Source organism: Neolamprologus brichardi, chromosome 13 (genome assembly GCF_056152115.1).
Source record: "Neolamprologus brichardi isolate AB-2024 chromosome 13, ASM5615211v1, whole genome shotgun sequence".
Classification (NCBI taxonomy): Eukaryota; Metazoa; Chordata; class Actinopteri; order Cichliformes; family Cichlidae; genus Neolamprologus; species Neolamprologus brichardi.
The window spans coordinates 26,611,792-26,629,826 of record NC_142116.1 but is presented as its reverse complement, the minus strand read 5'-3'; the positions used below and the strand labels follow the sequence as shown (position 1 = coordinate 26,629,826).

At 43.3% G+C, this 18,035-nt stretch overlaps 1 protein-coding gene across 4 annotated transcripts in view; it reads right to left on the bottom strand.

Annotated features, from left to right (window-relative positions):
* The window catches only part of thada (THADA armadillo repeat containing), a 124,181-nt gene that overhangs the window by 55,606 nt on the left and 50,540 nt on the right, over positions 1-18,035 (bottom strand). For all 4 annotated transcript variants that reach the window (XR_015719927.1, XM_087850381.1, XM_087850380.1 and 1 more), the window contains exon 29: positions 7,044-7,212. Coding sequence is in view for 3 of the 4 variants with exons in the window: in XM_087850381.1 (XP_087706507.1) it covers positions 7,044-7,212 (169 nt within the window). In the remaining variant the exon portion in view is untranslated. The remainder of the gene's footprint in view (positions 1-7,043; positions 7,213-18,035) is intronic.

The following is an 18,035-nucleotide window of genomic DNA, read 5'->3' as shown; positions in this document are numbered from 1 at the left end:
GTAGCGGTGATGGTTCCCAGCTAACAGTTGTTCTTTGACAATAACAGAGGAAGTCATTTCTCCCTCGAGCAAAAACATCTGCTACCTGTTATACACAAACACACACGGCGACGCACATTAACATACATCAGACAGGTCCCGGGGCCAAAACCAGAATCCTCGTAAGCTCGGTGTAAACAGCGCCAGAGTGTGGCATACATGAACGTGCACATACGTGCACGCTCGCTCCCCGTCTCTGCAGCTCCAGTCTAAACATCGTCCTTGTTTCTCACACACAGAGCAGGGAGGCTACAGTCTATATCTGCGACGTGTGTGTGTGTGTGTGTGTGTGTGCGTGTGAGAGAGAGATGCTCCCTTCCACACGTACACTCAGACCTCTATCTCTGTCTTACTAAGTTTAGACCACTTCACCTGCATTGGGCTCTGCAGCTCTTTGCATATCTGCCTCCATCATCTCCACAACGCCCTCATTGTGCCCTCACATTAGCGTACACCTACTCACCTGCTATCTGTAGCCTCGGTATAGATAGTCCCCACAGATAATCAATCCCCGCCGATCAAACGAGTTCATCGTTACTTTATTAAACTCTTGAAACACATGAGAAACCTGAAGCTTTGACGCAGTCATGAAATTATTAACACAAAACAGATGAACAGAGTTATTCAGAGCTACACGTGGGAGATCTTACATTATAAACACATTGTAGCATTAATTAGGATTCAGTCCTCGCAGTTTTATCTCATTATATAATGTTATTGTAAATATGACTACAAAACAATACCATTGGCGGGGTAACTGTATAGCAAAAAACAGCAGGCCTAATAACAACAGCATTATTAATAAGGAAGAAATGGAGAATTAAACCCAAATGTGTAACAATTCAGAGTAAAAGGACTGATGTTCAACACAACTGTAAGTTAAAAACAGGAAACGTGATGTATACGTGCTGCAGTGGCTTATTATGTATTCACACTGTGGATGCAGCAAAGCTGAGCAGACAGTGTGTGAGGTACAATGGTCTGGTGTGCTTTCAGTGGAAGGAAAAAGGAAATGAAATGTCTAAGGAAGCCTGTAGGCTTCGGCTTTGCTGTATCCCGTACAGATATTTGTGTGTCTCTGCGAATGTGACATACGCTACATGTGAGCCGTCTTAGGATGGCTACAAAAAAAGGTTCAAATGAAAAAACTGCACGAAGAGGAAGCGAAACGGGGTTGAAACGGACTAAAACTGCCAAATAAGCAGATGTGTGAATAAACCTTTTCAAATTCAAACTCTAATGCAGGGTGTGATTAAAGAGAGGGCCAGTGGAGTCAACGGAGCCTGGCTCAAGCCCCTGCTTCTCAGCTTGTGCACTCAAAAAAATCCACATAGCAACAGCTGAGGAACAGTCACCGCGGTGGGACACCAACTTCGTAATTTCTTGGGGTAACCAGTATGCAGCAGCAAATCGACTGCAGTAAGAAGCGATTGCAGTTAAAACAGGTTCTAGTGAGCTCGGCTGAAAATGGTTTTAGTCATTTTTAAGTAAAACCTCTATTTAAGAATCAAGGATCATAGTTTCTCAGAAGTGGATTTGTGTCTTGAGAGTATATGGACTTTGACCAAGGGCTCAGAGAAGAGCTTGCAAAGATGCAGAGGGTGAAGGTAACAGCGACCCCTAAGCTAGGTGAGTGGCTCCAGCAGGTCCCAGGAACAACATCCAAGATCTCTGTCGGGAGGAGCGCAGTCCAGGAACAGCTAAGATACTGCACATGGTCACTGACAAGGTCCAGAAACTTACCCTGGATCCAGATGAAACCATGGTGTCCTTTGATGTAGTCTCTCTCTTCACGTGCATACCCACCACGGAGGCAGTGGAGACTGTCAGAAAACGACTACAAGAAGACAACTCCTTGGAGGACAGGACCAACTTCACACCCGATCAGATTTGCACACTGTTAGACCTCTGCCTCACCACTACATATTTCAAATACAACGAAGGCTATTACAGACAAAAACATGGCTGTGCCATGGGCTCCCCCGTGTCACCTATTGTAGCCAACCTTTACATGGAGGAAGTGGAAAGGAAGGCGCTTGGCTCTTTCAAAGGAAGAGTACCCAGCCACTGGTACAGATATGTAGACGACACCTGGGTCAAAATCAAGACACAAGAAGTGGAATCCTTCACTGCGCACATCAACGCTGTGGATAAAAACATCAAGTTCACCAGGGAAGACACGAAGGATGACTGTTTGCCTTTCCTGGACTGCGCGGTGCACATTGAAGAGAATGGCAACCTCAACATCGAAGTTTACCGGAAGCCCACACACACGGACCAGTACCTCCTGTTTGACTCCCATCACCCTCTGGAACACAAACTTGGAGTAATTAGGACCCTACACCACCGGGCAGAACATGTTCCCTCTAAGCGTGAGGGGGAAAAGAAGGAACACACACATGTAAAGGAAGCACTAAAAACGTGCGGCTATCCTAAATGGGCATTCTTAAAGTCAACAAAGAGGCACAGAAAAGAAGATCAGACACCAGCGAGGGAGGATAAGAAGGACAGACGCAACAACATTGTCATCCCCTATGTAGCCGGTGTATCAGAAAAACTCAGGAGTGTTTTCTCCAAGCATGACATCCCGGTGCATTTCAGACCCAGCAGCACGCACAGACAAAAACTGGTTCACCCGAAAGACAAAACGCCAAAACACAGACTTAACAATGTGGTGTATGCCGTACAGTGCAGCGAGGAATGCCCAGACCTCTACATTGGAGAGACCAAACAGCCACTTCACAAGCGCATGGCACAACACAGAAGAGCCACCTCCACAGGACAAGACTCAGCTGTCCATCTGCATCTTAAGGATAAAGGACACTCTTTCGAGGATGCCAATGTTCACATTTTGGACAGAGAGGACAGATGGTTTGAAAGAGGAGTGAAAGAAGCCATCTATGTCCACTGTGAGCGACCATCTTTGAACAGAGGCGGTGGTTTACGACACCAACTCTCTGCCATCTATAATCCAGTTTTGAGATCCCTTCCCAGACGCCTTAACGCCCACTCACACCCTGGGCCATCTGACCTCAGGAATTCGCATGATAAGGTGGGGCCAGGTTTCACAATGAACTCACCCGAAACTCTGGCTGATTGGGACCCACACCCAGTTCCACACCTTGGCTCAGGCGATTAGAGGATCATCAGGGGGTCCTTTTGTCCCTCTGTGGGGGGATACTCCCACCAGGTTTATATCTGGGACTCTCCACCATTTGACCTTAGAACTGAAGAAGCCTCTCGGATGAGAGGTGAAACGTCTTCAAGTAACTTAAAGAAGTCCAGACGCTTTTCTTTGCAAGCTCCTTTGACTACGATGACCTGGATGACTGAGAACCTTCACAGACATACTGCACATGACTCTCCAGCTCCAAGGCCTCTGGTAGAGGACCCAAGCTTGAAGGATAAAGACCGCCCCGAGGGGCGAGAGGGGAATTGAATGTGGTCTGAACTGCACCTTATAGTTCATCAGTCTTTATTTTGGACATGGAGGTAATTGTGTTTAGTCAAAGTTGCTAATCAATGCTATTAAGCCGCTTTAGCAAAGCTATACAGGTACACCACACAGGCATAGATACCTGTGTCAGTGTTAAGTAACAGGATTTGTTTTCTTCAGGTAATTGCATTGCAAGTGATCCAAAAGCCACCGACACCTCAAATGACAGTGAGACTATCGCACTAGCAATCGAGTGATTGCAGCCTCCTGCGTTAGGCTCAACCAGCCAGTCAAAGCAGCTACGCCACTAACTTCAACATCCAGCTTCAACAGAAAGGCTGAGCTTTATTTAAAACAAATGCATCCACATTTGTCAGGAAGAGGGAAATGATCCTTTTGGTGGAGCTGCAGTTCCTAATTTTCAGCTTCAGAAGCTGCCGTCTGTATGAAGCACGCTGTGACTTCACCGGTGTTTATGTGTTACAGTGTGACAAGAAAACAAACTGCTGGCAACAAATGTAAAGGTGGTGACTTCTAAATGATACAAGTCTGGATTCAATAAGAGGTGAGGTGAATCATGGGGAACAACAACAAAACAAAAGAATAAAAAGAAGAGGAGCAGAAACAGAGGGCACACAGATGAAGATGGATGACCAGGAGACATGTGGGGAAGCTTCACACGTGGCGATCATGACAGGAGAGGGGAGTAAACCGCTCTCCTCCTGAAATCTCCTCTAAGCTTTTAAGAGGCCCACCTCCCCTCCTCCATCCATGCCTTCATCCCACAGCGGACCTCCCTGCAGTCCAGATCGCCGTCCCCCCGCGAGTGTTCCATCTTCTCCAGAAAGAAGTGCACTTTTTCATTCTTTTGTCTTGACCCCCGGTTCCTACCGCTCCACGCCCACCGGCTCCCTGGCCGACCCCATCAGTGGCGTTCAATAAAAAGGCCGGGGAAACTCCCACTCCCCCCTCCCGTGTGTGTTGATATTACCAGCAGACTGTTTGGTTGTGTTTGTCAGAGTGTGATGACAGAACTAAACACTGGTATTTACTCTGCGATAACCGCCTTGTCTGGACAGGCTCTGTGCGGTAACTGAGTGTGTGGGACTGACAGATAATGTGTGTGTTTGCTGAGGTGTGATGCATTGTATCTCCAACCTCTCCGCTGGCGTCCGCATACGCCCCGTCGTGATAACTGCTTTGGTAATTGCGTTCTGCCTCTTCTCTTTGCTGGGTGGAAACGCAAATCGCAGCTCGGGTCCAGTGGTGATGATTGTCGTGTTTTCATTTGGAATAAAGTTTATGTTTTGGAGATACACCGTGTGTCCTTGAAGGCTAACAACTGTGATGAATGCATTTCCTCCCTCATAAAACAACTGAGAAGCTCATTTTCATGTAATATGTCATCCCGGCGGCGTTGACATCCGTGTTTACGTGCTTGGAGTCTAGTTTCTTTTTCCTATTCTACATCACACTGATTAGTACATCAAATCCTAGGTGACTTCACTGAGATTTGAAGCTCCCGTTGCCTCGTTTGTCCTCGCCGCCGCGCCTGATGACAGCCCCGCATCTGTCTTTTATAGCTGAGGGGTAAAAACTACATACAATCTAATTTTCCTGACAAGAGAACATGCTGGCTTCATGTATAAATGTGTGCCTTAGCTCTAATAAGCTTCTTCTTTTTTTTTTTTTTAATGCGCCACAAGTTTTGAAGCATACCCAAAACAGCCCAAATACGTGAAAAATAAAACCTCACGTTTAGCCCTAATTTAATGCCAGACAAGCAGAAGCCTTATAGCGCCTTCTTCATGCTCAACATGCTTTTTAAACACACATCTGAACATGAAGCTTTTTGGCACCCTTCAGCACTGATTCATGACTCTCACTAAGGCTACGTTCACACTGCAGGTCTTAATGCTCAGTTCCGATTTTTTGATCAAATCCGATTTTTTTGTCTGCTTGTTCACACTACAAATAAAATATGACAGCAAACGCGCTCTAGTGTGAACGCTCAAAGCGGCCCGCATGCGCAAAAGACGACGTCACACACAACACGCTCTGTTTAGACCCAGAGACAATATTGTTTGACTGATGGCCTTAATATAAAGACTTGTTTCGGACTTTATAACTTAAAGCAAAATTGGGAAACGTAAAGTTATTTTGTTATTTACATTTGGCCTAATAATGATCCTTATTGCTGTTTTAGAGGAGCGGTGCTTCAAAGGATAGTTACAGATTTCTGTCAGAATCTGCAGATTATACAGTACAAATAAAATGTTCACGTTTCGCCAACGATGTCTTCCCAAAAGTTTCACGGGATGGCCAGGAAGTGTTCACGATGTCTTCTCGGGGGCTACTCCAGCGCTGATAATTGGCGTCTGTCTTGTGTCAGTGACGTAAAAGACGGATTTAATGCGACATGACCGTTCAAACAGCAGTCGCTTTCTAAAACATCAGATATGTATCGGATTCAGTACCACATACCCATGACCCAGATTGGATGTGAAAATATCGGGTTTGTGCCGTTCACACTGTCATACCATGATCGGATATGGGTCGCATAGGGTCAGAAAAGTCAGATTTGATGCGCCTTCGCCTGCAGTGTGAACGTAGCCTAAGAGCTGGAGGCACTCACAGAGACCTCTGCAAAATCAACTGCCTCTCATGTCTTTGTTTTCCATCACTGCCTTTGGTCTACAATTTCACGCAGCTAGTACAGAATTGACTCTATAGAATACAACTAGTTTTAATATTTGTACTGTGAAAGGTCAGATTAACAAAAGAAATACTTATGACTGTAATCGGTTGCCAGTGCCTTATTACGTAATTTTTTCTTAATAATCATTTTTTTAATTCTTTTTTTAAATTTTTTTTTTTGGAGGTGGGGTAAATTTTGATCATTTGAATTTTCAAAAAAGGCTTTTCCCACATACAGTCAATGGCTAAAGACTAGTGATTGAGAACTTTTTATCATCCGTGAAACAACACCATCTAAGACAGATTCTTTCCCTTTTATTTTGAAAGTTTAGCTGCTAGGCGGATCCATATTGTGGCCGGCTCAAGCATCTTTCAGCTTCCTCTCCAGTGAGTTTCTTCATCCCGTGGTGAGACTCCGACTCCAGCATCTCACCAATGTGGCAGATTACAAGTTCAGAGTACAAGGAGTACTGTTGCTAACTGCTTATTGCTCTAATTGCACAGCAACAAGCATTTCATTGCGTGTCGTACTATGTATGATTGTGTACGTGACAAGTGACAAACTGTAACAAAGTGTGCCTACTCATATTTGCAGTAGAGCACCTTGTTGTGCACCCTCTTTTCACACACGGGCACAGAATCAAAATCCAAAACGTTGAGACAGGCTGTACGTAACTTAGAACTGTGCGCTCCTTTGCTGATTCGTACAGAGAACAACCACGTACGAACACACTGAAGTTACTAAGGTTTTGAATCCAACTCTAAAAGAATCTTTGCAATCATTAAAACAACAATCCCTCCCCAACTTGGTGTTATCTATACAAAGTGTGTGTGTGTCCTGGTTTATGCTGGCGTGTGCACGGGAGCAGACCTGCAGCAGAGTGCCGTGGATGCGGTTCTGTTGGAGTTTGGGTCCTGGTTCTAGAGGAAGTTCCTGCAGCAAGGTCTGGACGGTGGACGGGATTTGCGTGACCAGGACAAAGGGGACAAGAGCCCGAGCTGCCATTTCTCTGGTGCGATACACAGCCGAGTGGCCGCATCTGTGGAGCAGAGAAAAACATTAGTATCGTGGAAAAACTGGGGAAAGATGATGGCGGCGGCGTTATGATAATCTTTCAGTATTGCATTATGTAATATATCACTTGATTTCATGGAAAAAGTACTGATGTTTCCCCGCTATCACAAGTCAAAGATTGTTATTCTAACTTTTCTATGACAAATAACATAATCACCACGTATATTATCATTATGAAGTATCGTTATTTTGTTCTCCGACCACATTAAGTCATGGACATATTCTCAGTGATGACCTATGAGCTATTTGGTTTGGACAGTTGGCCGCTATTTTATTGCACTGCTTATGTAACATCTTTTTCTCCCTCTCCTGTTTCCCTCCTCTACTGCAAAGCGAAAAACAAACGGCTCCCAGGTCAGCTGATGACCGATAAACCCTGAATCAAATATTTTAGAATCATTACCTAACCAGCCAGGAAACGGCCTACTACATTTTGTTTTCGCCCACACACAGGCGCAGATGTCTCCAGCTCACGGTCATTTACAGTGTTCGTCGGTGATGGAGGCTGCAGCTAGTCACCTCGGGTGCATGCTAAAATTAACCTTGTTTACATGCTGCTAATCTTTCCTTCTCCGATGTCATAACAGAGCCGATGCATGAGGGAAGGACATGACCAAGACCTGACTGAGATAAAAGGGGGAAGGGTGAGACGGCTCGAAAGGAGCAGAGTAAGAGTTCAGCTACTTGCAGAAACAGATAGCTGCAGTACAGTTCCACGAAAAACAGCTGGAAGAAAACTGACACCTACTAAACTGGCTGCCTTCAACAGATAAGCAGGAAAAAGCAAACATAAAAGTCTAACGGTTGCCTCTTGGAGACTGTGTACCAAACATACTGTATGTAGATGTTTCTGAAAGAAACCACAACACCCTGAGTCTTAATAATGCTCATGTACGTGTCACTGTAGACGTTAGAATACACATGCATTTATATATTAGCACAGACAAATCACAATGTGACATCCTGCAGAGCTGAAAAGCCATTCTGGTAAAAACTGCTAAAAATTGCAGTTCCTCTAGTGTCCACTTGGGACCACCTCCAAGAGTGAGTCAATTACTACAGACTGCTACGCTAAAATACCTAATCTTACCACTTTTAAAGAAAAAACTCAAGTGGTGCATCGAGTCCATTTCTCAAAATCCAGATTATCTCGTATCGATCCTGAAATCACTCCATATTGTGACAGATGCAAAACTGCTGAAGCCTCATTGATCCACATGTACTGGTCTTGTCCAGTTCTGGACAGACGTTTTTCATACACTGACCAGGATTTTCAGTGTGACGCTGGCCCCCTTCTTGTTCTGTTTGGCATCAGTGGGAATGAGGTGCCTATAAAAGACAGGTGTTATCATTCTGTTCCCTGTTGGCCAGGAGGGCAATCCTACTGAGGTGGGGGGACGCTGCCCCCCACTCACAAACAGTGGTTATATGACCTCACGTTGTGTCTAAAACTAGAAAAAAATAAGACACTCACTCCAGAACTCTACTGGGAAATTTCAAAGCATGTGGGGACCCTTGATGCATTTCAAAATCTATAAGAATTTTTCAGCAAACTCTCTTATGTCAGGTGTGGAAATACAGTGTACAGGTCGAGGGTAGTGACCTGGGTGGGAGTGAATGGGATTATTTTGCAGGGATTATGTTATTTTGGGAAATGTCATACATGTGTTTATATTTCCCGTCTTTCCCCTTTTATTTCATAGCGTTAAATGTACGGGCTTTTTACCCCGAATGTACAGATCATCTGTAATCCTTTTCTTTTTGTTTATATGTATAAAAGAAAAACTCTTAAGACATTGTTTAAAGAAAAAACTGTATTTTCTATGGACAGTTTCTACCTTCATAACTGCACGGTGGGTGAATTTTGTTTTTTAGAACTCATCCAGGCAAGTGTGTAAACCTTGACAAGGCCTCACCGTCACTAATCTGAGTCACCAGCTGACAAATAACACAAATTGCTGTGTGAAATATACCATCCAAGAAGTCTGTGCTGCAGTTTTGAGGAGTTCTTTATTAATACCTTGTTCCTCAAGTCCAATATTGCACCCATACAGTTCATGGATGTAGCCGTCCTTACCCTTTCTACCCTCTAATCCAAATATAGTCACTTTTTGGCTCCAATAAACTAACATGGTGCCGGCGAAAAATGCTAATGTTGAGGTTTCAAAATGTAGAGTGCAAAAACCAATAGGTGATGTCCTGGTGTCTATGACAAGCATGCATACTTATTTACATGCAAAAAAGTTAAAAAAAAAGATCAAAGCTACATCAATACTGCCGGCTGTTTAGGTGCTTTCATGGCATTAAAACTGGCTGCTGGGGCCAAAAACGGCCCTCGGCTTTGCTATGGAAAATTCAAAGAAGCTTCCAGAGAAATGCGAAACACCTCTCATGCTGCAGCGGCATGTGGAGGTGAAAAAGAAGCCCGTCTTTTTGGCTCTGGTACTGAGAGGAGGCGAGATATGTTAGCAGATATCTGGATAGCACCGTGAGAGCGTATGTTAATAATAAACAGCATCTGTTAAGAGGAAGCAGCAAAGCCAATAAACGATCAAGTGTTGGATCTCCTGGTGATTTGACTGAGAGACCGGGACAAGAAGTGACAAGAAACGTCCGATCGGTATGCACTGAAACAAAGTGGAGGCTGTTTGGAGCAACAGATCAACTGTTAACAAATGTTTTTTCCACCTGCTGTGAACACACACACATACAGCCAGACAGACAACCAAAGGGCCCTGTATCAAACGCAGACAACAGTTTGCATTCCTGAGCTCTGCACGCCTGCACACGTGAATTTATGAGCACAAACGTCCCACACACAAACCCACCAAAATTCATGCAAACTCCTCACTTTCCACTCGTCCCAGCCCCCATTTGGGCCCCATATGTTAACTATCTGTGCTAATTTGTCCCATTGAAAGTCTTTTGCAAAAGGAAATGACAGTTTGGAAGGTTGTAATTTTAGGAACAGGGACGTCCCCTGTGGGATTCAGTAGGCAGACTGTTGACTGGCCTGGATCAGGCTCATCTGGGCCTCATTTTGGAAAGCTGGGAGAACTGCTTCCTCCACAGAGACTCAAGCATGTTGGCTAAACAAGCCTGAGAGTCAAAGCTGATTAGCAAAGAACCTACTGTAAGCAAATTAAGAAGCAAGGAGTGACAAGTTAAACAATTGGGCTTCCTTCATTTATTCATATGGACGCGATCTAGCCAAGCAAAAACAATCCTTCTTTTACTTCACCACCAAAACTCTTTCTTTGTCCTGACTATTGTGCTGTGTGGAAAACCACTAGAATGTGTGTCAAATTAAAAAACATCCGGTATGAACCCCACAAGCATAATCATGGCTGCACGTAACTGTACATGCCTGGTTAGGCAGACAGCCAGCATAATGTAAACGTAATCATGTAAACATAATCATGTTCGCACTGCTATTTATGCTTCTGTCAGTTTAGTGTAGATCTTTGATATTACAACAGCCCGTATGAACTGAGCCATATTCAAATTGCCCACAGGCAAAAACCCAAAGACATCCAGTTAACAGTGAATGTATCAAAAAGATCTCATAACCTAAAATAAGTTTTCACCTGGACATCAAACTACACTGAAAGTTACAGAATGTAAGATTTTCACGTTATCGGCAGATTGCAATCAACTGACTTCTATTTTCTTAGTCCTCCCCAACTAAACAGTATAAGCCTCGCTACGGTGGCCGCTGTAGGACATATCAAAAACAACTTTAAACTACATCTCATAAGTCTGCAGGTGGCCAGTGTGTTTATGTTATTATTTGGACCAGATACAGATCTAACCTGGTGTTTTCCCTCCATCTGTGGAAGGCTGTCAGTCCACTGTTTACCTCAGCTGGCAATGCCGTCCGCGCTCATTTACTCTTGAAGAGGCTGTAAGACTTTGTGAAAGGTGTCCAATAGGGGCCAGTCATTTAGAGAAGCCCACTTCTGACTGATAACAGCGATGCTGAGATGAGTTGGTGAAGATATCCTGAACTTTTCTGTGGGTAAGCAGCACTGCTGTTCCTTCCTGTCGTGTTCGGCCAAATCTGATTTACAACTTAAAACACTCATAAATGCTGTTTTGGTTTTTACATCTGATGGCCTTATCCACTTAACACACTGGTTACTGCTACAACTACACGTGTTTCTTTTCCAGCTATTTATTAATGAGTGACTTTGTATATATGTGTGTGTGTATATATATATATATATATATATATATATATTAGGGGTGCAACGATACTCGTATCGATATTGAACCGTTCGATACAGTGCTTTCGGTTCGGTACGCATATGTATCGAACAATACAACATTTTTAATTTATTTTATCAACTTTCCTTCTGACGGTGCTGTCTGTGTTGAGCGCTCAGTGGATCTGCGCTCGACAGTGCAGCCTAGGCGGAGTAGTCGAACACAGATTCACTGAGCGCAGGGCAAGCTAGCTAGACAGAAGTTAAGCTTGTTGCAACATGGCAAATTGAACCTCCCCCACCCTCATTCAGATCTGGCGTCTGGAACTATTTTGGTCTTCATGTGACGTATGACCCTGAAGGTAAGCGTGTCATGGACTAAAGTAAAACAGTATGTCAGATGTGCCACGCAATGCTCAATTACATGAGTGGGAACTAGTGTGTTAGCCAGTTAGCTGTCCAGCCCCACTCACGGGGCGATCCGCGGTAGCTCGTTAACGGAGATTTGCCGTGTTGTGGCGTTAACCTCATTTCAGATTAAGGCTGACAGCACTAGTGGGAACACAATGAATATGACTGCACATTTACCCGATAGCATCCTAGTGCAAAGACAAGTGGAAGCAGACAAAAACAACAAGCACGCATACAAACTTTACCCGAGTCATTTAGACAGCCGTTAGCACATAATCCTCCTTATGGGGACCTGATATGTTTAATATGCTGCTGAGAATATAGCCCAGAAGAAGCGTATAGTATAGCTTTTATTTTGGAAAGAGACATTTCTCTGTAATAAACTCTCTTTTCTAAAGATGAGTGATTCCTCAATCAGATACAGGGCTCGCAAAATCGCTAGCCCGACGTCCCGGGGTTAGCGATTTTTCCAGTCGGGCTGCCCTGCTCTGCTCGTCGGCCTATCGTAGGAAGGAAAAATATATGTCAATGCTTTTGCATTCTTTCGGAAATGTAGCTGGGTAATTATGTCATTGGCATCGTTGAGCCACTGTCAATATGTGACATATTGAAATCGCGTTTGAATTTGCGCTTGTTTTTTGCTTTCACTTTGCAATCGCGCGAACTGTGTATAGAGAGCGACAGCACTGATTGGTGAGTGATGATAATTTGCGCACCAATTCCTCTGACATCGTCTTATCAATCGTTAGCTTACTATGCAAACATGACAAGTGAAATCTCCCGCAGCAAGCTTAAACATATGAGAGGTTGATCACGCAGAGAATCGCTGAGCGTTATGTGAGTGCGTGTGTAAAAGCAGCAGGATATATATTTTAGTTCTGCTGAGCCAAATAAGACATGAAGGTGAAGACGTGACAGCCAAAGAAAAGCTTACCACAAAACGGAAAAGTTATGACAAATCAGACTATAAGGCAAAAAGAAAGTGCAGCTTTATGGTTTCATGGACAAAAGAATTTCTGTGGCTGCAATATGACAAGCTAAATAACCAGGTCTACACATTAGTGGTCCGCAGGTGCGCATTCGCTGTCAAAATAAAAAAGTTGCAACGCGTGTTTGCATACATAAGATTTTCAGGAGGAGGACAGACATTTGCTTAGAACTCTTAAAGATGTCGAAGAAGCTCCTTTAAGCAGTTACTTTGGTGTTCCTCCACCTCCAAAGAAATGTCAGGAGTCCGAACCACAAAAGAAGCGCGTATTCTCGGAAAAGTGGTTGCAGGAGGTGAGCTGGCTTCAAACAAATGATGAACGCACAGAGATGTGGTGCAGAATGTGCTGTGAAAATTTAATAAATGACAAATTAATAAAAAGGCATGAACATTTTTTTGTGTATCGAAAAAATATCGAACCGTGACACCAAAGTATCGAACCGAACCGAACCGTGAATTTTGTGTATCGTTGCACCCCTAATATATATATATATATATATATATATATATAGTACTATTCTTAGTTAGCGTATTGTCTGTCTTGTTAATGTTGGCTTATAATGGAGCACTGTAAGAAAAAAATAATTTCCCCCAGGGATCAATAAAGTATTCTGATTCTGATGGCATCCTCCACACTATGCAGGTGAACATATGAAAGTGATGATCGCCTCTTTCATTCAATGAAAGAGGCGATCATCACTTGAGTATTTTAATCAACCTTGTTACATCAGTGGTGTTCCCGGTCACAGGTGACCACCATAGGAGATGAGTGGGAATCCACTAACCCCCCCCCCCTCCCATTGACTGAATGACCCCCTGAAAGACCCACTTTACGACTTACTAATTGACCCACTGAACTGAATTTGGTGGTAAAAAATGTTTGTTATGCTAATTTAAGAGCTGTTAAAACAGGCCGGGAAGACTAAAGTAAGGAACTGGAGGGTTAAAGCTGATGTTATTAGCCTGTGTTCATCTGTGTAGATCTAAGATTACTGGACTCTGACGCTTAGTGAATAAACTCTCATACAATGTGAAAATGCAATCAAACTATTTATCGGAGAGAAATTGTGAGTGTTTTAATGTTTTTAGGTCACTTAAACCTAACGCTAGTTTATACCCAGCTGTTGTTGATGAGCTGGTTCTTGTCGGGGACCAGAGTCGGAACGGTCTCGTGTCTAATCTGCTGACATTAAATACTTGTGACAACATCAGGAATAAACAAGTATCTTGTTGCACTATTTCCTGTGTTAGAGCTCTGACTTCGGTTCAGAAGACTTGAGGCTTGAGGTGATGAGGAAGAGGATGATGTTTTAGAAAGATGCCAGTCACACTGTCCCTTTCCTTCAAATTATTATTATTTGGTGAAGGAGATCCTTCTCAGTTAATAAAACACAGGTATGACCCTTCATGTCTTTGAAGGTTCAGGCATGAATTTCAGTGCTCTACACAGCACCCAAACTCCTACATGTTCTCTTTTGCACGGCTTTTGGCATACCATCTTGTATCTTCTAATTCTACAGTGCTAGTTTTCATCAGTTTCATAAACTCCTTGCCGCTACTAGTTGGCCTGATTAGCACACAGGGTACAGCTTCAGTTTACATTATGAAATGTAATCCTGTAATGTGTCAGTAAACTATTTCCTTTTTATGTCCGGCATAGTTCAGATACTGATGGCAAGTTTGGTCTTCTCTAGGCATTTGTTCACCATTCGTCATCGTGGGGAAATGCACTGCATTGTATTTAAAAAAACAAAACAAAAAGAAACTGATAGCAGCCCCTTTTGAAGTCAGTTTATAGGCATTTCTGTGCCCTTTCTAAAGAAATGAGATGTGAGACAGTGCGGGCCAAAAAGGAAAGGAAGGGAGTGGTGCACGCAGGGTGAGCAGAAATGCCTGGGCTGGATATCACGGGATATAAATCACTACCACAACACTCTGAGGGCTTACAGTTAAGATGGAGAGACAGAGAAAAAGAGAGGCGCTCCAAGGAGATAAGACAAACTGTTTTAAAGACACCGCGGATGGGAATGAAGCCATTAATTATTATAACAAATGTCCGCTTCTCGTCATCCTCCCCCATTTTCTCGTCATCATCATCATTCACTCCGTCATTACGCATGCAGGTGTGACGCTTGCAGAGGGCCCGGCATCGAGGGAATGTTACAAATCTAGTGAGGATGAGGTGGGAGGTTATGAAGATTTAAAAAAAGAATTGCTATGCGGTGTAAAGGAGTTATACCACAGTATTTGAGTATGGTGCTCTGGCCTGTCAACAAGTGAAGCTAAGCAACATTTAATCCTTGGAGGTGACGGGTCAGGTCTTATGGAGACGGGGAGCACGCGGTGGGCGACAGCCATCGGCCTCATCAGACACGTCCTGCACACGCCTGGGGTAGATGGGTTGGGGGATGGAAAGGGGGTATCGCAGAGAAACATGGCTGGAGCCAAAGAAGTTGTGGCTGGGCTATATTTAACATCTCCAACATGTGGGCTTCATTTGGCTAGATGTGTGTGCTGCATACCTTCTCTGACAGTGCCAGACTCAGCCGAAAGGCCTTTTTATTTTCACCCACAAGAGATGGAACTCTAAAGGCACAACTACGAGATTCCACTGAGGTTCAGATTTTTTATTTTTTTAAGAACGTATGCATTCAATGAAGGCAAAGTCACACATTTACAGGTGCAAATGGTAACGGCTCCAGTTTATGACCCAGTCAGCTTCTGATCACACTTCACTTTCCATTTTCTATGTGTGTCACTAAATATGGAGTGAAATGAATAATTCAACAGGTTATTATCAGATGCGAGTTAGATGGCTACCCCTACCCACATATAGTTCTGCTGGAGGTTTCTTCCTGTTAAAAGGGGGGTTTTCTTTCCCACTCTCGCCAAGCGATTGCTGAAATTACTGTATGGCCTTTACCTTACAGCATAAATCGGCTTAAGGCAACTGTGGTTGTGATCTGCCCATATAAACAAAGATGAAGTGTTTTGCAGCATACGACTGAAGACGTGGATCAGACTAGAAACAGTTACAGAACCAGCCCTTAAGTGTGCAGACAGACAGAGTGTACAGACGGAGGAAAAACCAAATGTGATCAAGACCAGATTACCAATGCAGGTGAAATAGTCTTGGAGGTCTCTAAAGATCCTGAGGCAACACGTCAGCGCCTAAAGAGGTGCTGGTAAAAACTTCAAACTGGAAAAAAGAAAGTTAGACTATTTTTGTAGTCATACCTGAATCAGGACATTGTTTAAGCATTCTGACACATATCCGTAGTCCAGTAACAATTGTCTCTGTAATAAAGGGTACAATGCCAGCAGGAAATGCTACAACTTAAAAGCACTGTTCAATGGAGCCAACTTGTCAAACTGAAAACAACATGATTTTTTTAAAAGGCTAAATATTTTGGGCACTAGCGGCTTTGCATTTCCTGTTCTTTGACTTTGCTATGTCTTATAACCTTGAGCTACACTATTATGTACAAACACATACCTTATTAGCATTACTCATACAACAGGGTTGAACTTGACTGTTTTAGAGGGCAGAGGTTTCACCCTCACACACTAGAGTTTCGTGCAATAAGTACTAGGGGGCAACGATACACAAAATTCATGGTTCGGTTCGATACTTTGGTGTCACGGTTCGATATTTTTTCGATACAAAAAAAAAATGTTCATGCCTTTTTAATTTGTCATTTATTAAAATTATAAATATATATTTTAACTCAAAAGTACAGTTTTTAAATTTAATGTTGCTGAAACAACAAATGGATAAAATAATAAATCTATCTGATCGATAAATCACTCATCTTTGGAAAAGAGAGTTTATTACAGAGAAATGTCTCTTTCCAAAATAAAAGCTATACTATACGCTTCTTCTGGGCTATATTCTCAGCAGCATATTAAACATATCAGGTCCCCATAAGGACAATCTTGTGCTAACGGCTGTCTAAATGACTCGGGTAAAGTTTGTATGCGTGCTTGTTGTTTTTGTCTGCTTCCACTTGTCTTTGCACTAGGATGATGTCGGTGTAAATGTGCAGTCATATTCGTTGTGTTCCCACTAGTGCTGTCAGCGTTAATCTCGTTGAAATGACGTTAACGCCACAACACGGCAAATCTCCGTTAACGAGCTACCGCGGATCGCCCCGTGTGTGGGGCTGGACGGCCAACACGTTAACGAGCTAACTGCGCTAACGCACTAGTTCCCACCAATGTAATTGAGCATTGCTGGCACATCCGACATACTGTTTTACTTTTGTCCACAACGCGCTTACCTTCAGGGTTATACGTCACATGAAGACCAAAATAGTTCCAAACGCCAGATCTAAATGAGGGTGGGGGAGGTTCAATTTGCCATGTTGCAACGAGCTTAGCTTCTGTCTTGCTAGCTTGCCCTGCACTCAGTGAATCTGCGTTCGACTACTCCGCCTAGGCTGCACTGTCGAGCGCAGATCCACTGAGCGCTCAACACAGACAGCACCGTCAGAAGAAAAGTTGATAAAATAAATTAAAAATTTTGTATTGTTCGATCCATATGCGTACCGAACCAAAAGCACTGTATCAAACGGTTCAATATCGATAGGAGTATTGTTGCACCCCTAATAAGTAGTAATCCTGAAAGATCACTGGGAAGCAGAATGACTGCGCTAATCTGGCAAAGGACCAGTAGCAATAGTTGCCCCAAATCTCCACCTTTAAACATAACAAAGGTTGGATGAAGGAAAACACAAAACAGTCATAATTCCCCTTGAGGTGCAGAGGAACTTGAACATCTAAACAAAAATCTCATGCCAGTTCCTTCAAACAGTTGATGAGAATTTTGCATGCAAACACCAAATGTCACCCTCATCGTGGCACTGAAGACACACTGAGGTCAATGCAAAGGGTCAGACTAGGCACAGATGTTAGCATAAAACTTGAATTCCTTTCAAACTTTGAGTCTGGGCCAAACAAACTAAAAGAGCTGCTCAACACCAGAATATATTATACAGTAAACCGCAAACAATACGGCTCTACTGTTTCACTAAAAATGTGACAATTTTTGGAAATTTTTGACAGATGTTTATCCAATCTACTTGAAAATTGGAGGATTTACTGCCTGGTTAGTTTGAGGTATTTGGATTGGTGGTTCTTATATTCCAGTTAACCAGTCTGTAGGGTGAGGGGCACTAGCTTTGT